The sequence below is a fragment of the Eriocheir sinensis genome, chromosome 22 (genome assembly GCF_024679095.1).
Source record: "Eriocheir sinensis breed Jianghai 21 chromosome 22, ASM2467909v1, whole genome shotgun sequence".
Lineage (NCBI taxonomy): Eukaryota > Metazoa > Arthropoda > Malacostraca > Decapoda > Varunidae > Eriocheir > Eriocheir sinensis.
Window position 1 is genome coordinate 5,912,906 of NC_066530.1, and position 21,753 is coordinate 5,934,658.

General features: G+C 43.0%; 1 protein-coding gene across 1 annotated transcript in view; it reads left to right on the plus strand.

Moving 5' to 3' along the window:
- LOC127001966 (protein HGH1 homolog) overlaps positions 1-21,753 on the plus strand; it is an 85,799-nt gene that overhangs the window by 48,068 nt on the left and 15,978 nt on the right. The window contains 1 exon segment of the mRNA XM_050867262.1: positions 2,561-2,751. Within this exon segment, the coding sequence (XP_050723219.1) occupies positions 2,561-2,751 (191 nt within the window).

The window sequence follows — 21,753 nt, forward strand, 5'->3', positions numbered from 1 at the left end:
ATTGTATTGTTGCGGCCTGCCCCCATGTGGTTCAGGCTTTCTGCCAGGTGCAATTACGCTCTACAAGCCGCCAGCATAACACCAACCTCTTCTCTGTCCAGTGGCTACTGGCAAACTGGAGATATTCACATTCAAATCACCGCAACATCGTGGTGGCGGGGTTGCTGCCAGCCACAAGATATGTGTTAATGATTAAAGTACTTATAGGAGTAAAATAAGCATCCGCGAAGCCAGAACCGTCTCAATCTTCAGTTAAGGGTTCAGAGACGTTCCTTGATGTAAAACACGTCAAAAGGCTCCGCCCACCAAGATGTGGTTTTAGAGGCTACGACGTGAAAACTGATAGATGAACTGGCCAGAGCCACGGTATAAAGTGGACAACTACATCAGTGAGTGGGGCCATGAGGTCATACGCCTGCCACCCGCCCACCCCGAGCTCAACGCCTTTGAGCAGGTAAGGGGGTGTATGAAGCGCTACGTGAGCTCCTGCCTCCAGCAGATCATCCAGACGGAGCTGTAGACCAGGTTGGAGGATGCCAGGCTTTGCGCCAGGAAGTGTGGGCGGGTTCTGTTCGACAGTCCCAGCACTTTGGGACGAGTACTGGACGATGACTATTCACGAGTGTGTGGAGCCTGTCATCATTAACATCACCAGTGATGATGAGGATGGGGATGAAGACCTCTTCCTCAATAGTGACATGGAATAAATGTTGTCCTGTGTTGGATGTTTCTTTTGTATATCTATAATATATTTCTTAACCCCTTCGCACTGGACGTTCAAAAAGCCCGCCTGGCTGATATACGGCGTGCTTGGCCGCGCGCTACTGCGCGCGGGAAACCTGAGCCGGCATGTATCTGCTTGTCGCCTCCGTATATTATGCTGCTAATTTTCAGTCAACACGTCACGGTCACGTTGAAAGGCAAGGAGTGGTGGTGTTGGCACCTTGGTGTCTGGGAGAGAGAGAGAGAGAGAGAGAGAGAGAGAGAGAGGTGGGCGAGACGTGATGGTGTCGGCGCCTCAGTGTCTGAGAGAGAGAGAGAGACAGCCAATGAGACTTCCTAATCTTAGACACAATGCAGGAAGAAGGCGGTGCATACTGTAGCTCATTTTTTGTGATTGGTGGGAACAAGGATGGTGGGAGGAGCAATAGGATTTCAAGGACAGCATACGGCGTCTTTACTTAGTAACCAACACAAAGTCCGGGACAACTCAATAGAAGAAGAAACAGAATAGAAATATGACGCCTACGTAGGCGTCATCGTATATGCTACTGGGGCTTCATGACGCCTACGTAGGCGTCATCGTATTGAAGGGGTTAAGGACACAAACACCATAACAGTATATTCAAATTAATTTCCAAATTTCAGTTGAATATCTTGCGTTTTCTTTTCCATACTATCAAAACATAATTTTTTACATTATAATGTACAGTCAAACCTCGGTTTTCGTACGCCCTAGTTTTTGTATGATTTTTTGATGTGTGGATGGTGTGATGGTGTGGAAAACATACCCTGGCAGATTGTCATCTTCATCCGACGCTTTGTTAAAAAGTTATTAACGAGAAACAGTGTAACGCTGGCTCTGAATATCATAGTAGGTTCTCTCTCCCTTTTAAACCAGGATTTATTTTTTTTTTTATTTATTTTTTTTTTTTTACGTCTTGGCCTATTGCGCCGGTAGGCTTCTTCCCGGTGGATCCTGATGGTCGGTCCAAGGCTTCCTCCCGTTGGGGCCTGATGGTTGGCCCAGCCCGTTCTGGCGCAGGCGAGTGTTTATAGTGGCGCCATCTTGCATTGGCTCATGCTCCCCTCCCGGAGCTCATCTTCAATCCTAGAATCTAGAGTCCGGGTTGATAGGTGGTCTTCTGGACAGCATGTGGGTAGTTTTAAGCCACTCGGCGGCGGCTGAAAAATCCCAGCTTGGTGGCACTGGTCGGGGATTGAGCTCACGCCCTCCTGAACGCGGGGCCGTCTCGCTATCTGTTCAGCCACCGCCTCCCCTGCTTGACCTACCTAAAGTAACTGCAGGGGTTACCCTACAGCTACTTATTAAAATCAGCTACTACATACTTAACAGTTAATCACCCTCAGAACTGTATTGGGCATTGTTCAGGACCCCTCAGTACACCACACATATAGGAGCGACCGAACCCATTGTGACACTCGACAAAAGCAACCCAAATACAACAACCCTAGGGACCATGTACAGTAAACTATCACAACCATGAAACTATAACAACCACCTGGAGTAACACCAAGGAAAAGACCTTGACTGAATGAGGGCTGGGAAGTGACTGACGCTCTTTTTCACACACTCGCCAAGTTTCTTTGCTTATGTCCGGACTAGCTCTGAGTAGGATTTGGAGCAGACTCAACCACACACCTGGGACCCTTAGTAATGACTACTTTACTACAATACCCATTGCTGTGGGTCGAAACATTTTAATTCGGTGCAATTAAATTTTCATCCTCCTTCTGTGAGTCTCTCTTACCTGTTTAGATAATAAAGTCAAGTAACCTTGTAGTCAGAAATGCATTTTCATTTACTCTTCTTTGGCAGCGAGTCATGCATGGCTTCTTGGGGAGGACGTGGAGGTGGCTGGCAGGATGCTGTTGCCCCTTGCTGGCCCTGACACCTTTACTGAGGAAGAAAATGACAGCCTACCCCTTGACCTCCAGTACCTGCCCGATGATAAGACCAGGGAGCCAGATCCTGAGATTCGCAAACTGCTGCTGGAGGCTCTCATGCAGGTGGGTGATGGTGATAGATACTTTGTGGCATCAGAAGAAACTGAAATTAGAAAATCCATTATGAAAGAACAGCATTATATCAGGCCCAGAGATGCTTTTGTATTTGATAAGTAACATACAAAGTAATAAAAACAGGCAACAAGAAAAATGCTAACAAAGTAGTATGCACAGAAGGAAGTCATAAAAAGAAATTCAACTAAGACAATGTAATCGGAGCTGTGAGCAATGCTTATTCCACACCTATTAGTGGATGGAGTGGACTGGATAAGTTTTATTTCCTTCAAACCTTAGAAGTTATCTAATTGAAATATTAGACCCTAAGTATTGTTGGTTAGTGAAAACATGGGATCTTCTTAACACCTTCATTACTGATGGTGTACCATAGTACTTCATTTAAAATTTTGGCTAAGGAACCAATGAAGTACATGCGTACGTCATCGCTCATTAACCCTTAAAGCGTGGGTGTCGACACCTGGTGCCTGGGCTCAAACTGTGGGTGTTGACAATAGTCAACAAGGCATTTTTTAAATTAGCGTGCCATCAAATTTAATTTGTTTATGCTGAAATAGGGTAAGGATGTCGTTTTCTTTCAAACAATACCCAACCATGCTCCCTTGGCTAATTATTGGTCAGTGTATGCCTTGTGCTAGCTTTAAGAAGATGTCTGCTAGACATCCCACCTCTTTTCACCTTCCAGTGAATTTCATCCACAAGATGGAGGCCCTTCGATCTCAACACCTATCAAGGGCATCAAGAAGGCCTGCGCCCGGATCCACAAAGGCTTAGTTCGTAGTTTTGGGCCCTTAGTGCGTAGTTTTGAGAACATCGAGATTCACAAAGCTCGTGCTGCATAACTACCAACTAATCGATGACGTCACGGGTTACCGCGCAGATCTACAAACGTTCACCGCGCTCTGTGTGACGTTAAATTTGTTGTTAAATAACTACTGCCTTGGAGCTGACGGTAATGCTAACAATATTATCAGATTTACGTATAAATGCTTATAAATCGCGTTTTTCAACTTGAAATATAACTTTGCGAGTAGAGGAGGCCCATTTCTTTACAAAATGTTGAGATATGCACCCCTTGAGAGGTATATGATAAGTGTGGGCGGAATGGGAAGACCCGGCCGGGGGATTGCCAGACATCCCTCCTCTGCCTGCTGTGGAGGATGGCTTGGCGACGAGGAAAAGTTGCCGAACTTTATGTAATTTCTGATTTACTAGGGAGAATTTTGCGTTTTCCTTCTATATGTAGATACAGAAAGCGTTAATTTACCCATACATGTCAACAGAATGATCTTACAATATATAATAGCGAAGAAATCTGAGGCATATAGATGCCCAGGCTCAATTCTGCCTGAGGCTCAATTTTGTTGATGACAGGGGCCTATATTTTTCCTTCCCCTGTCATTATTAATGAATCTCAGGTGTCGCAACTTGGTGTGAACATGGCCTAAGTATTCACCTGTGGAAATATATTGATGTATATGTGATTGGTATCCTATTTTCTGAGAAAAATGAATGTGCGATCATGGGTGTCTGAGTGCTGCTCTGGAGGATGGCTTGGCGATGAGGAAAAGCTGCCGAACTTTATGTACTTTCTTATTTAATGAGGCAAATTTTGACATGCTCTTTGTCATCATAATAAAGAATGACGATCATGCTAGTTCTAGACGCCATATCAGTCGAAAAGAACTCCACATACACGAGCTTGAGCTAAGATAACAGAGGCATGTGGATGCCCGGGCTTAATTTTGCCCGTGACACCGCCCCCATCCGTGGAGGGACCATGGACCTTTGTCGGGTGACAGCTAGCCCATGAGTTGGGCCGCAGATATGGCAAGACAGTCTTAATTTTCCCTATTCCTTCCTTCCGTCCTTCGTTCTGTCTGCCTCGATATCTGTCCCATATTTCTATTTGCTTTCTTCCTGCCTCAATCTCCTCCGTATCTTCTTTTTCTTCATCTTAAGCATGTTTGTAGGTAACAAGACATCGAACAGCAGAGCTACTTTGACGTAAATGTGCAGCAAACAACGAAATAATTGAATTCGTAGATTACGATTTAGTACAGTTTGCCTTGAAAGGAAGAAAAATGGGAAAAGAGAATGGGTTTCTTGAACCAGCAGCTGGAGGGGGCTCTCTAGGATTGGCTGACGGTTCTGTAAACGTGCTTGCGATTCGCTGCAAGGCCAATGACGTCATCAACCAATCAGCGGCCTCGCTGACTTAGCGCGCCTTTAACCCCTAAAGGACCGGGGGTGGCTCTATTTTCGGTACCGCTGGGACCGGCCTTCCCGCGCTAAACCCGGAAATTTCCTGTATTCACACGCTTAACCTACATTGCACGAGTGAATAAGATAGATTTTTTACTAACCACCAAGTCTTCCTCTTTCCAAAGACGCCATCCAGAAGTCTCTAGAAGTCCCTACGTGCCGTGGTTACGGAGAACCAGCGAGTTGAATAGGATAGACTTTTGGAGTGAGCTCGCCAGTTATAACCGCCTCCGGCCCTTCCCCGATAAAGCGGCTATAGCCGCCTCCGGTCCTTTAGGGGTTAACTACAATCTAAGGTTTGCTTCGTGAATCTGATGCTAACGTCGGTAGCTAAATCAATAGTGCGTAGTTATGTTAGTTCGTAGTTATTGAGTCTGTTTGTGAATTTGGGCCCTGAAGTTAAGTTTTAAATTGAACTTTTTTTTTGTTTTTTTTTTTTTTTTTTTGTAGCGGCCTGTTAGCGGTAGGCTTCTTCCTGGTGGGGCCTGATGGTCGGCCCAAGGCTTCTTCCCGGTGGGGCCTGATGGTCGGCCCAGCCCGTTCTGGCACAGGCGAGTGTTTATAGTGGTGCCATTTTGCATTGGCTCATGCTGCCCTCCTGGAGCTCATCTTTAATCCTAGAATCTAGAGTCCGGGTTGATAGGTGGTCTTCTGGACAGCATGTGGGTAGTTTTAAGTCACTCGGCTGCGGCTGAAAAATCCCAGCTTGGTGGCACCGGTCGGGGATTGAACTCGCGTCCTCAATGCGGCACCGTCACTCTGTCGACTCAGCCACCGCCTCCCCATATAGCGTTAGTTAAACGTATATCCTTAAATATCAACTTGTGTTAAGTCAAAAACGTGTTATTTAAATTCATGTTAATCGAGAGGTGACTCTATAGTGAAACCATTTCGCTGAGTTCGTTGAGGCATTGACTCCCATGGGTCCGTTCCTCCCCTCTGCTCTGCCACACAGTCCCAGCATCTATTTTTTCCTCATTTATTACCTATAGATAACATATGAGAGGAAGAGATAGGTGTTGGGACTGTGTGGCAGAGCAGAGGGGAGGAAAGGACCAGCGGGAGCCAGCAACTCAATGGACTTGGTGAAATGGTTTCACTATAGCAGATTTTCTGGATTACCAGGAGGGGACCTCAAAATGTTCAATACACACCAGATGTTTACTGCACTTGGTCTGGCAATTGCCAGTATTCAGTACCTGCCCCTGTCGCCCACGTATCATGTGCCAGGTGGTCAGGTCAGGGTGAGGGTCGTTGTGGGTCTGTGACTCATCCTCTCATGTCTGGATGGACCCCTGACCACACAACATGACGCCCCCTTCACCCACACCTCATCAGGCTCTAAAATCTGTGGAAGGTTCCAAAGCCGCTGAAGTGCACAGCTATGGGTACGTCCTATTGCGCCACTCCTAACCTGCCTTGACATTATTACAATTTTGATTTTTTCATAAATTTTTTTTACATTTTAGTATTTATCTCTGACATCTAAAACTTTTCGCCAGTGAATTTGAAAATTAAACTTATTTTCAGTTTTTTTCATAATTTCCAGGGTAATTATAAGAATAATTGACAAAATGTTTATACCATTAGAACCTGCTTGAAATTCTGCAATACTTTAATCAAATGAGTTTTTGCAAGAAAATGGATATTTTTTGTGTTCTCTGGAGTCACCCTTTAGATTTTTTGCATCCATTTGGGGTTAATGAGTATGTAGCAACTGACTTGTTGAGGCAGGCAATGGTGAAAGGGAGAGGGTCACTCATCATTGCAGCAGGGCATCAGGCATGGCTTGTGATTGGTTGGCACACTTCGAGAAGTGACTGATCTACTGGTAACTAATGATGTCACATCACCCCTCTCCAAATCTTTCACCAGTGGGCTTGCCTGCAATCTCCTTTGAGAATTAGCTTTAGGCACAAGTCGTTTGTACTCTTCAATTAAGACTTCATTGGCATATGACTGCATAACCTTCAAGAATCTCACCCCTGAACAGTCTGATTCCTGCCTGGCAAGTCAATAACTGACTGCATTCTAGCACTTCACATACTGGTGGAGCACCAATGTAAGTTTCAACAGGGAATGCTAGCAGCCAATGTTGATCTTAAATCACAAGGCATTCTGGGATCTCCTGTGACTCCATGGGATTTTGCAAGGATCGTTGGTCCATTGACTGGCCTGTACTCTTGGACTGAGAGTGCTGTAAAGTGTAGGGGGACTTTTCCAGCTTTTTCCCTTTATACACTCCCATGTTCACGGGGTTTAATCTATTTCTTAATCTAACACACCATAACCTTGAGTGGGTTGACTTTTACATCTGATTGATTCACTTGAGTAGCAGCATTTAAAAATACATGTTATTTATTCTCCGATATGAGGAGCAGAGCCAGTAATTATTGTCCTATAAGCCTTATGTCTGTCCTAATTAAACTATGTATTAAAAAAATAATAAGGGATATAGTGATCACTTTCCTCGAAACAAATGATTTGATAACTGATAATCAGCACGGCTTTCGTAGTACTCGATCTTGCCTTACCAACTTATTAACTGTCTTCAACGACGTTTACTCATGCTGGGACGCCCGAGCCCCATGTGATGTAATTTAATTAACTAGACTTTCAGAAAGCGTTTGATAAAGTTCCCCACTTTAGGCTTATTTCAAAACTGCATTCTCATGATATAATGGACCATCTGTGCGCGTGGATTCATGACTGGTTCACAGATAGACAACAGCATGTAGTTCTCGATGGCGAAGCATCAGATTGGCAACCTTTAACTAGTAGCGTGCCCCAAGGATTGGTCCTGGGGCCAACATTATTCATAATTTACGTGAATGATTTAGAGACTGATATCCTGTCAAAAGTAGCCAAATTCGCCGACGACACCATATTAGGAGGTACGGTAATGAACAGTAAAAATTGCGAGCGTAAACAGATTTAATAAGACTTGCCGACTGGAGTGACAAGTGGCAAATGTGTTTCAATGTAGATAAATGTAAAGTAATGGACATAGGTGAAAAGAACCCTAACTTTTAATATCAGATTCAAGGACATGAGCTCAGCGAAGTAAAACAAGAAAAAGATCTTGGTGTCATTATCAGTAAGACTCTTAACCCTTAGAGTACGGGTGGCGATATATTTCTCTGGATGCTGTGCACTGGGAAAATTTAGACATTTAAAAGAGGTGGAAATGGTGTCTTTCTTCTTTGCAATGATTGTATATTCATCTAGTTATTCTAGTATATATGCTGGCGTAATACAACTTCTCTCCTAATAATAATAAAAAAGTTATGACAGCCGAAAATATTGCACATTTTCTCGTGGCCGTGACATGTCGCATGGAAGCACCCCGCTCACTCTCATACAAGCCCACGTGCTCGCCACGCTATGCAAAATTTCTGTTTGTTTCCGTGACAATTAGATCCAGTAAATTATTATCCATATATGCAAGAAAATAATCACATTCTTGTTGCACTTCTGGGAAATTATCTGTGTTTCCCACCTGAACACCGTCAAACTGAGGCACACTTGTTATAAAAAATCACCACTGGTCCACTGAAAGTTTCTGTCACTAGAAGCAGCACTAGCTCTTGCACACCCTCTTGTTGCAGTAATCCTAGATCGTGAAGAAACACGGCCACGCCTCTGTCTTGAAGTATTCGGGGCAGGGGTAGGGAGACGCTGCGAGGCAGGCGGTATATATACATCACTATCACTGCTTCGTTGACTAATGTCTCCAAAATTGGATAGCCAGTCACTGTCACTAGGATCACTGTCAATGTCACTACCATAGCAGTCATCAGAGTCACTGTCACTTTGATTCGCTCGCGCTCTACTTCCGCCCAGAACAGAGGAACTGCTTGACGTGTCACGAGACATGACAGATGCATTTCGAACAAAAGTGGAAAATGATCTGTGGCCTTCGGTAGGCCACGCGCTGGAGACGAATGAGAGTGTGTACGGATGCCACATGCCTCCACCATTCTTCTGAGTCAAGAACTGGCGGTATATTTGAAACGTAGGGAGCGTAGAGTGTGATGATTATATATATGATCCCCGTACGGGTGGGGCGTGTGGTAGCGCACTTATATATATACGATTGCCGTAATCTAAGGGTTAAAATGAGAGATCAATGTACAGTAATCCCTGGTTTATCTTGGGGGTTAGGTTCCAGAACCCCCCGCAATAGGCGAAAATCCGCGAAATAGCGACCTTATATTTATTTTATTATTTATATAATTTATATATTATATTTTATATATATTATTTATATAAGCACGCATATCTCTGTGAATCTCGCCTCAGTCCATGTGAACAAGGTCACCCAACCACTAGTTTCTCGCGAGATTCAAAGTCGGCTACATTTCACGGGAAACTCATCGAAATTTTAGTCAGAAACTCAGTCACCAACATGTCGGTTACTCGTGTGGTCGCCGGTCAGTAAGTTGTGGTCACAAGAAGAAGAAGAGCGTATCGGCTGTTCGGTTCAGTAGCTCTCCACGTGTTTATTCCAGTACCGCAAAGAGTTCCAGAAACTAGATAAGCTTGGAGTAATCATTTTGAGCAAGTTTAGGACTTTAGTCTTGTTCAAGTGTAGTCATTGCCTCATCCTGTCTGGGTCCTCACTGCCAATTTCTCGAGCATTTAACGGTAGCAAGCTGTAACACACTCTCCCTTTGTCTTCGAGCTAACCACTGACGAACCAACAAATGCTACGGTCGCTGAGCCAATCAGCGCCCAGGATACAGAACACAGTGCTCTGGTTGGTCGCCTCCCATCCATCAGCCAATAGTGTGGCGTATACGATCACACGTGGGCAAACTAGCTCAAGCGGAAGCGGCCGTAGCTGTGTTTCACATACGTGCGAGTCTTTGTCTACTCATCTGCTGTGCGCTACGTATTTTATTTCAATTTAATATTATTTTGATATGTTCTTATTAATACTTTCTTAATTTTTTTATATTGTTTACATTTTTTTAGGCTAGAAAATGCTTATTTTACTGCAAAATAAGTAAAATAATAAATATATTAAAATACCTCTATACCGCAAAATTCCACGATATATATAGCGAAAAATCCGCGATACGAAACTAAATATTTACAATTTTAAAATCCGCGATACAGCGAGACCACGATAAGTGAGCCGCGATATGGCGAGGGATTACTTTACTGCGGCGAGTAAAAAAGCCAATATGATGTTAAGGTTAATCTCAAGAAACTTTGATTATATACAGGTAACTCGATTTACGCATTTTTGAAATAACGCGGGGTCCAAAATTTAAATAAAGGTTTAATTTACACATTTTTTTCACTTATACGCGATATTTTATGGATGTCTCACGCAACTGGACTCACATGGCGCCGTGGCCACACAGCTGAGCTCAGTTCTTCCCGCGTGCCACTTGAACAACAATACAGTACCCACGCTGCCACGCTACTCAGCAATAGGGGTGGGCAGGTAGTACAGTACCAATGCAGTACTAGCAATTACCAACTATACAGTACGGTATCAGTACCAGACTGCTCGGTACCGGTACCAATACTAGCTAGTCGCTCATGGTGTCCCTCATTTCTTCCTCACACGAGTGAGGCTGAGACTGAGTGCCTGAGTGGATATCACGGTGATATGGTTATTCTCTCTCTCTCTCTCTCTCTCTCTCTCTCTCTCTCTCTCTCTCTCTCTCTCTCCATTGAATGGAGTGAATATTTATTTTTTGATAGAAACCTACCTCTTGTTTGATTTACATTGTTTTTGATTTACGCGACCTCTTCAAGGACACAATACTCACGTAAATTGAGAGTTACCTGTATCACCTGAACTTATGAAGAGATATTCAGCAGTTGTAAAACCACACCTAGCAGTTCAGTTCTGGTCACCGAATTATATGAAAAATTAAGTTTTGCTAAAAAAGATAGAGATGAGCAACCAAACAAATTCCAGCGTTCCGTAACTTGCTGTATGATGAGCGTTTAAGGAGAGCGTCCAGCGTTAGTCTTTAAAAAAAATTGAATCGATATGTATATGTACACCCCTCAGCTAGCTTGTGGCAAAATATTATGAAGAATAAGCAAAAATGACAGAGTTATGGCTGAATTCCCCCCCTCCCCGCCTCTTCTGCTCGTCACTTAATTACTGTATTTTGCGGCGTATAACGTGCTCCAGCATATAACACGCATCTTTAAGACAACAATTTTGGAAAAAAAATATTCACTGCTTAAAATGCTCAGAAATATGTACGGTTTACTTTACATGTACAATTTCCCAAAATGTTTGTTAACCCCTTAAGGGCGGGGGTGTACCGTGAAGTCGGTTCTCCCCATACGGCAAAGTTCTGATGCTATCCCGAAAATTGGTCACTATCCATTATCAATTTCACGGCTCTACCTAAGCCATTAGCTTTAAATTTATAAGCATTCACTTAATCCATCCTTCCTCTTCAGTCTGCCTCAAACCCGAAATCTCTACGTCATGTGGTGTTTCCGTGGTGATGTGATGAAGCGCAGTAACTTTTTGGTGGAAGCAAGCCTGTGTGCGCAGCACTGCGTAGTTGGCAGCCCCCCTCACCCTCGACCCCATTACAAACCCCTTCATTACCCTCGTGTTTTCAACTTGATAACACTGAAGGGTGGTGGGATGCATCCTCAGTGGCCTGAATATCACTTCCACCATCACCGTAATGAGATTGAACTACAGGATGACCACTAAACTTAGGTTGCACAAAAATGAGGCGCAGCCTTCCTGATAAGACGAGGGTTGGAGTTCAGTGGTTGATGTCACTGTCTTCACCAGTAACACTGCTTTCAAAGCTTGAAAAAGTCACTTTCAGCTCTCTCCCAACTGCACTCACACTGAGAGCTCTTTTGGGAGCAAGAGGAGTCTTATGAGTAGTCTAATAATAATAATAATAATAATAACAATAATAATAATAATAATAATAATAATAATAATAATAAATGGTTTATTAAGTGATTGCAGCTGTAAAGCTGAAAATATACATGTCAAAAATACAATTTTGAAATATAATAGAAAAAAAAAGGAAAATGTACAATATAAAAGGGTATAGGGGGTCTCGGGTAGTGGTGGGGCTTCAAAACAAAGAAAAAACTGCAATTCAGTAAAGAATACCAACTGGGAAGGCATCTTGGTTTAAAGGGCGAACTCTATAAATTCGTGGACGTTAACTCTCCATTTTAGAAAACGGGATTAGTTTAATTTTTTCTTCAAAATCTTTGCTGCTATTTGACCGATTTTAATAAACAATACATCATTGGAAAGAGGAGCAGAAGTGCAAACTTTCCATCATGAGTTTTCTTTTTAATTGAGGGACAGTTGTCGGAAAAAAATAATATTGTTAGATACACCAACAGAATTTTTAAAAATTCTCATCATTTAACAAAAGCAAAATTGAAAAAATTTCAACAATGCATCTTTTGGATTCTGCTTTAAGTTTCTTGGTATTTTTTCAGCAGCATAGGTCTTTAGATGATAGAGATTTTGAGAGTTGAGTTTTGTTGAAAATTTTCATTTTATTTTTTCCTGCTATTATGTATCAACTTATAGATCTGAAAGTAAGTGCATATTACTTCCCCATAAGCATACATTTCACATGAATATAATCAGGATCATATGCTAATGATTTAAGACATGGCGGACACTCCCCTTAAAGCGTTTAGATATGTTTGCCTTAAAAAAGCAGAGGGTAAGAGGGGACTTAATCGAAGTGTTCAAAATCCTTAATAGATTCGAAAACATTAACCCAGATAGTCTATTTCAGAGAGACCCCAGCACAATTACATGCAGCAACGGTAGGAAGTTAAAGGAAAACAGATGTAACACATTGGCGTGCAGAAGTTATTTCAATAATAGAATCGTTAATCACTGGAATATACTCCCGTTGTCAGTAGTTAGCTCACAGAGTATCAATAGCTTCAAGTCTTCATTAGATAAGTACACGTACTTCAGGGATATAGGATTTTACTGACCCTTTTCGTATGTTTCAGACACGCTGCAGCACGGCTACAACCTGAAGACTTTACGTTAATAATTTCTCCCACAGCTTAGGTCACCAGTAGTGCAAGTTAAGGGCAGTAATTTCCTCTTATTTCTCTTTTTACTGTAAAATTTCCATGTCCCTCTCTTCCTTAAAGGCACATGGTGTTCTCTTCTAACTACAGTACCCTGAGTTTTGCGCTTGCTTCATTCCGAAGGTATAGCACTAAACTCAAGGATTGTGAAGCTCGAGGTATTGAAATCCATGGAAAAGCACTTATTGGTTCCGACCTGTGGAAAAAAATGACTTTTTTTTTTTTTTACTCCTTTGTTATCACAATTTTTCGACTTTACTCCCTTGTTATCTCAAAATAGTACCGTGGTAATAGGCAGCAAATGGGAAGTGAGAACAGGTCGTTTTGAAGCCGCGGTTGAAGGCGGCTGCCTTACAATTGGCTGGCAGCTCTGAAACCACGCTTGTGATCCACGTGGTGTCGTCTGCTAAAGTAAGGGCGGTCGCTCGCGGTCACCCGTGGTACAGTTGGACAAACCTTCTGGTAGTTTTGTGTGTGTTATGATATAGTCTGCTAACTCTTTCAGCTATAAATCATTAAATCACTAATATTGTAATTGACTTTTCAATGCCTATTGAACGTAAACTGCCGCCGCAGCCGCAAAACAGCTCGCACAGAGGTTCAACTTGCTTACTGTTAAATATTTCTCTCACTGTTCACAAGGATCACAAGTGGACAAACTAAAACAAAACAAGGCAAATTAATACTTTTAATACTGTGTATTCCCACAGCGCACATGCGTGTTGGACAGCAGAATGACTAATTTCAGCGTGGAGATATTTCTCACAACACTGGCCTGTGGGGTTCTTGAAAAGGTCTGGACTTCTGAAGATTTCGAAGATTCTCAGCAATAAAAAAATAGAAAATAAAATATCTGAAAATTGAGTTCTCAGACTCACAGCCCCTTCTCGTCTTTATTTTGACCAATCACACTCTCATAGGATAAGCAAAAACCAGCTGTATCGTACTTTTAAGTTTATTTGACACAACAAGGAAAACTCTGCTGGAAATGAGGAATAATTAATAAATCCAGGCACACAGCTACCTAGCTAACTGTCTTAAAATGCCTTAGGCAAGAACACTATACTTAGCTCCGTGGATGGGCGCGCCTGAAGCCGCCCGCGGGTGCCACGTGGTCTCACGCCCACGATGATGTCCCGAATCCAGCCACACGCCGCCTCTTGTACTTCCCAGGGCCGTCCTGTAACCTCCCAGGGCTTTCCTTGCCTGCAGACACAGTCGAGGTAACTTGTGGATATGGCAGGGCAGGAAGACCACCACGAACACGTGGGATGAGGGAGGTAGAGGGAAGCACCTCCGGTCACGGCTGGGTCACTCTGAGAAGTAGCGTGTGGCTGGCTCGCCACGGCTTGCCCAGCAGCCAAGATGCCAGCACTCGCCACAACTGACATCTCTTGCTCTGGATTACACTTAATCTAACGGCTTTACGGCTATGGGTTATTATTTATTAATAACCTAACACCATGCACTAAGTAATAGTGGGTCATGCATCCCACGAATATTTCAGCATTGGCAGCAATAGGCGATAATATTATTTGAATAAGCTCTGCCCACTCTTGCTCTCGCTGTACAAGTGACCCATTGGAGAGTAAGAAAATGGAAAGTTCCATTTGGCTATTTCTTGGAATGAGGAGTTCATGACATTTCACCCCCCCTCTAAGAAACCTTTTTCTCCAGGAGAAAAGTTTTTACTGTGCTACGCTGCCAAGATGGTTATCAAGCCCTACACCTGCACCTACAGGATACCTGTTCCTAATAGTACTTAGCATGTTCCTGACAGCACGTTCTCACACGCTTCCATGCACCCTCTCATACTGTGGTGTATGTCAGTTAACCTCTGCTCAGGTAAATGATGGTTTGCCTGTGAGTGAAAAACCTCAACATTTACGTTAATACTCAAACTAGAGGGAAAACTCCCTAGCAAGGTGCCATTGCATGTTAGAGCGGCTTGGCGAGCTTCACCACATTTATTCACAATATGTGAGTGGTGTTATGTATGTATACACAGTGTATGTGGGACAGATGTGGAGTAGATGTAGATAGGTGTAAAATGGTGTAACTTATTGTATAAAGTCCTGACCATCTGCCTAATTTTTCCTACATTATCACACCATGCACCATACCATGCAACTTAAATTTTAAGCATGCCGTAAAACTCTCAGGCCAAACCAGCTTTTTCAGGGTTGCATTTACAACTCCACCACCTATGGTTTATGACAGCTCCTATCTGCTCGAAAAACACATGCCTGGATGGTGGGGTGCACCGCCAACCACCCTCGGAGCCACCTAATCTGCACCTTTCATCACTTGGTTCCTCGATTCAGCTGAATCTGAGGCCCCAAGATCCGAACATAAAGTCTCCGAGCCACCTAATCTGTCCATTTCAGTCACTTTGTAGTGCGGCGACGGCCTGATGAACGAGCCTCCCATAACCCACTTAGCCAGTGGGGTACCTCTTTGGCCGACTCGGTAAGGAGTGGCTCTTCCGTCACGCTGGTCGCGGGTTCAATCCCAGCCCAGGCAGCCGGCAAATACCCTCTCCTGGTCTTGATTAATTTCTCGTGTGTTGTTTCGATACACGCAGAGGTCGTGTTGGGAAATAGAAAGGAAAATAAGCTCGTCGGGGCATGACAACTTGGTTAGAACATAAGAACATAAGAACACGGAAAGACTGCAGGAAACCGAGTGGCCTACATGGGGCAGCACCAGAATACCCCCACTACTCATAATGGGTGAGGTGTAGTTTCAGGGGTCACAGGTAGAGGCTTGATCCTCGTTTACCGTTGGTATAGAGTATGCTCCAGTATCCTGTCACCTCACTGCACCCACACCTCACTACCACCTCGATCAGATTACTCTGCTACCAGACGTGACAAGAAGTCTGCCCCAACGTTGGCTTGCCCCTTTATGTACTTTTCTGTGAACTGAAACTGCTGGAGATACAACGGCCAACGCATCAGGCGTGCATTTGCATTCTTGGAAGTCTTTAAACTGGCTAGGGGCAAATGATCAGTTTCGAGAATGAACTGATCGCCATATAGGTAAAGATAATATCTCTTGATTCCCTCTACTTCTGCAAGGAGCTCTTTCTCTACCGTAGAGTAATTTCTCTCTGCTGCACGCAACTTCCCACTGTAGTAACTTACAGGAAACACCTGATTATTACTCTCTTGCATCAACACGGCACCAATGCCCTCCTGTGATGCATTGGTACGCAGAATGAACTGTTTATTGAAATCAGGCAGCTGCAAAATGGGCTCTTTGCACAACATGCTTTTAAGTCTTATTTTGACCGATCACACTCTCATAGGATAAGCAAAAACCAGCTGTATCGTACTCATAAGTATATTTGACACAACAAGGAAAACTCTGCTGGAAATGAGGAATAATTAATAAATCCAGGCACACAGCTACCTAGCTAACTGTCTTAAAATACCCTAGACAAGAACACTATACTTAGCTCCGTGGATGGGCGCGCCTGAAGCCGCCCGCGGGTGCCACGTGGTCTCACGCCCACGATGATGTCCCGAATCCAGCCACACGCCGCCTCTTGTACTTCCCAGGGCCGTCCTGTAACCTCCCAGGGCTTTCCTTGCCTGCAGACACAGTCGAGGTGACTTGTGGATATGGCAGGGGAGGAAGACCACCACGAACACGTGGGATGAGGGAGGTAGAGGGAAGCACCTCCGGTCACGGCTGGGTCACTCTGAGAAGTAGCGTGTGGCTGGCTCGCCACGGCTTGCCCAGCAGCCAAGATGCCAGCACTCGCCACAACTGACATCTCTTGCTCTGGATTACACTTAATCTAACGGCTTTACGGCTATGGGTTATTATTTATTAATAACCTAACACCATGCACTAAGTAATAGTGGGTCATGCATCCCACGAATATTTCAGCATTGGCAGCAATAGGCGATAATATTATTTGAATAAGCTCTGCCCACTCTTGCTCTCGCTGTACAGGTAACTAGGTTAGCACCTATTAATCGGTAAGTAATCGGTAATCGGCCTAATTGGCCACTTTGCCGATTAATCGGTAATCGGCTTTTTGACCGATTAATCGGGGCCGATTATTTTTTTTTTTCTCTTTTATAATATAATGTACATAACAAAATATTAATAATGTTAATGTAAGGATGGTGATGTTTAAAGAATACTCTCGATACCTTTCCACAGCATTTATTTCAAACAAGTCCCTATGTTATGTCACTACTCAGTACTAGGGGTGGACAGGTACCGGTACCAGTACCGGTACTAATGGTACCAGCTAAACGGTACGGTACCGGTACCAGATTGCTCGGTACCAGTACCAGATTGCTCGGATTGATTTATAGGATTTATTGGATAATTCTTCATGCCCGATTTTTAAATTTTATTTAGGTTGCTAATATATATTGTTATTGTTATTAGACTATGATCAATTACATCCATAATAACTACGTATACATGCTATTTTTTTTATCGAAAAAATTAATATTCACTTCATTCAGAGATAGAGAGAGAGAGTGTGTACAACAGAAGAAACATCCTAATTAAGGGCAGAAATAAATGAGGAAAAAGTCTACTGTGTGTGTATGGGGGAGTGTATGAGTGTGCGTGTGTGTGTCACACACATACACACACACACACACACACACACACACACACACAGACACAGTGGACTTTTTCCTTTCATTTATTAATTAAATAATTAGGATGTTTCTTCTGTTGTACTCTCTCTCTCTCTCTCTCTCTCTCTCTCTCTCTCTCTCTCTCTCTCTCTCTCTCTCTCTCCTGAATGAAGTGAATATTTATAAAAAAAAAGCATGTATACGTAGTTATTATGTATTTACTCATAGTCTAATAATAATAACAATACATATCAGTATCCTAAAAAAAAAGAATTGGACATGAAGAATTATCCAATATATATAAATAAATCCAATAATAAAATAATGGAGACGGGAGTTGTGATGGAAACGAAAAGCAGGACAAAATGGTGGGAACTTGGGAAGACGGTCAGCGAGGCAGTGACTCACCTGCCAGCACAACATTCAAGGCTTAATTCGTCTCCACAGGGCCCATACCGCATGGCGACTGGCTAGCGAGCGTCACTAAGATCCAACCGGTACCGGCACTATTGTCAATGGTCAGTGCCGAGTGATCATGAGTCTTCTCGGCACTGGGTACCAGTACTAGGTGCCGAGAAGAATCGATTCAGTCGGCACTTGGTACTGGTACCATGTGCCGAGAAGAATCGATTCAGTCGGCACTCGGTACCGGTACCAAGTGCCGAGAGGAATCGATTCAGTCGGCACTTGGTACCGGTAACCAGTGCCGAGAAGACTCATGATCACTCGGCACTGACCATTGCCACTAGTGCAGATACCGGTTGGATCTTGCTCGGCGGTAGCCAGTCGCCATGCGGTATTGGCCTTGTGGAGAGAAATTAAGCCTTGAATGTTGTGCTGGCTGCTGAGTCACTGCCTCACTGACCGTCTTCCCAAGTTCCCACCATTTTGTCCTGCTTTTCGTTTCCATCATAGCTCCCGTCTCCATTATTTTATTATTGGATTTATTTATTGAATAATTCTTCATGTCCGATTCTTTTTTTTTAGGATGCTAATATATATTGTTATTGTTATTAGACTATGAGTACAGGAAATCCCCTATATACGAAAGGGTTAGGGACTGAAAAAACCTTTCGTTTATCGATTTTTCGTATTTCGAAGCCATTTCCCCCATAGGATTGTTAATAAATAGGGGGGTTAGGGACCAGCAAAAAAAAAAAAAAAAAAAAACCAAAGTTAAATATAACTATGCTTAAAAGCAATTTACTACTCACAATACAATGAAACGCAAGGCTCATAAATAATTAAAAACAATTACCATTTCCTGTTCCTTTACTGTTATAGAAATGCATTACATATGTTAGGACAATCCCCTCTAACTCGTCACTACAACTCATCACTTAACATTGCCAATGTTTACTTCCCAAGCTGTGAAAGGCCAGTTTCGACTCTCGTGCCCGAAACACGTGCCAAACAGTACACCACCGCACCACTCCAAGCCCCCCCCCAACCCCTCCATCACCCTCACGTTTCCTCACGCTGGCTGGGATGTGTTTCGGATTCGAGTCGAAGCAAGGGGTTCACAAACTGGCAACGCTAAGTGATGAGCGTTGAAGTGGAGGGGACTGGACATGGACACTTGCTGCCTAATCACTGCGAGTGTGCGTGAGGCTGTTGACGTGGCGACCGATATAGACATCAGTGCGAAACAGTGGGCGGAAACTGTCGTACTTTTCGTATATGCGAAGCATGTCTTTCGTGAACCGAAAATTGTCCTATATTTTTCACTTTCGTATATCCGAATTTTCGTACATCGAGCTTTCGTATATCGGGGATTTCCTGTACATCCATAATAACTACGTATACATGCTTTTTTTTTTTTTTGAAAAAAAATATTCACTTCAATCAGGCGAGAGAGAGAGAGAGAGAGAGAGACTTACATAGACTTACATAGAAAATCAGACCACACAGACGCTATGGTCCAGACTAGGTGGTCTGTCCTTAAACCTAAGTGATTCTACATTAATCAGATGGCTCCAAAACGTTGCATTTCAGCTCTAGTTAATATTAAGTTGAAGGAAGTGACGGTCAAGCTTGTTTTTAAAGGAGCCAATCGTGTTACACTGGACCACTGACGGTGGGAGCTTATTCCATTCTCGCACTACAACGTTGGTGAAGAAAAATTTGGTGCAGTCTGAATTTACTTGTCTACATTTGAGTTTTACGCCTTTGTCCCTCGTATGCAAAGTGTCATCGATCATAAACAATGTTGATCTGTCTACATTTGTGAAACCATTAAGTATTTTAAAATATTCGATCAGTTTTCCACGGAGGCGACGTTCTCAAGAGAGAACATGTTAAGGGTGGAAAGCCTTTCTTCGTAAGATTTGTTGTGCAAGGAAGGGATCATTTTTGTTGCCCGACGCTGAACACCTTCTAATTAAGTAATGTCCTTTGCATGGTGGGGAAACCAAAACTGTACCGCAGATTCCAAGTGGGGTCTGACTAAACTGTTGTAGAGTGGAAGTATTACATCTTTATTTTTGAATAAAAAGTTTCTTTTAATGAAGCCCAACATTCTGTTAGCTTTATTTGCTGCATCGATGCATTGCTGTGAGAATTTGAGGTTTGACTCGATTTTAACCCCCAAGTCCTTAACGCACTGAATGCTTTTGAGTTTAACGCTGCGCATTTCGTAATCGAACTTTTTATTCCTTGTTCCAACCTGAAGGACCTGGCACTTATCTTCGTTAAAGGGCATCTCCCATCTATCTGACCAAGCTGAAATTTTGTGAAAATCCTCTTGGAGGCTTTGCCTATCTTCGTCAGTGTGAACCGAGTTACCAATCTTTGTGTCGTCTGCAAATTTACTAATGCGATTATTGAGTCCAACATCCACATCGTTGATGTAAATAATGAAGAGCACTGGGCCAAGAACCGAGCCCTGAGGGACGCCACTAGTGACCGGCGCCCACTCGGAGTTAAATCCGTCAATCACCACTCTTTGTTGTCTGTTACTCAACCAATTCGCTATCCATTGGTGTACTTGACTGTCAATACCTATTTGCTTTAATTTGTAAAGTAATTTATGATGTGGGACTTTATCAAACACTTTCTGGAAATCAAGATAGACTACGTCCAGTGATTTGGTTATGTCATAAACTGTGGAGAGGTCGTTATTAAAGGTCAATAGGTTTGATAGGCAGGATCTTTTGTTACGGAAGCCATGTTGAGAGTCCCCAATTAATGAGTGGCTTTCAAGTTAACTCACAATTTTGTCTCTAACTATGCTCTCAAGTAGCTTACCTACAACTGAAGTTAGACTAATGGGCCTGTAATTACCTGGTAATTTTTTGTCTCCTTTCTTAAAAATCGGTGTCACATTAGCCTTTTTCCAATCCAATCCGAAGGGATGATTCCTTGTTGCAAGGACATATTGAATACGGTTGTGAGGGAGGAGAGTATTTCGCTCTTTGTTTCTTTGAGCAGTGTAGGATATACTTTGTCAGGTCCAGGACTTTTATTTGTTTTAAGTGATTTGAGGGGTTTAAGGACTTCATCGGTTGTTATTTCAAAGTTAGGCAAGACATGCTTGGGATTTACATTAGTGCTGGTGTTGGTGGTAGTGGTGGGAGGACTGTTAATATTAAACACCGAGGAAAAGTAATTGTTTAATAGGTTTGCAATGTGTTGGCTGTCAGTTACTAGTGCACTGTCGCTGTTTGTTAAGGGTCCAATTCCACTTCTGATCACCTTTCTGTTGTTTATGTAACTGAAGAAGGATTTCGGATTATTTTTGCAGTTGGCCGCAATATTTTCTTCATATCTACGCTTTGCCTGACATACTAATCTTTTTACTCGTCGCCTGGCATCATGATAAAGTCTAATGTTTTCGGGCGGGCTTTGCTCTTTCTTCAGCCTGTAAAATAATTTTCTCTCCTTGACTGAGTGTTTAATTTCGCTATTAAATTAGGTGGGCTTTTATTAGTGTTACTTCGCTTCTCACACAAAGGGACGAATGTATTCTGCTGAGTGAGTAGATGATTTTTAAAGCTTAGCCAGGTGTCCTCTACGTTATCGTCATCTGATAGTT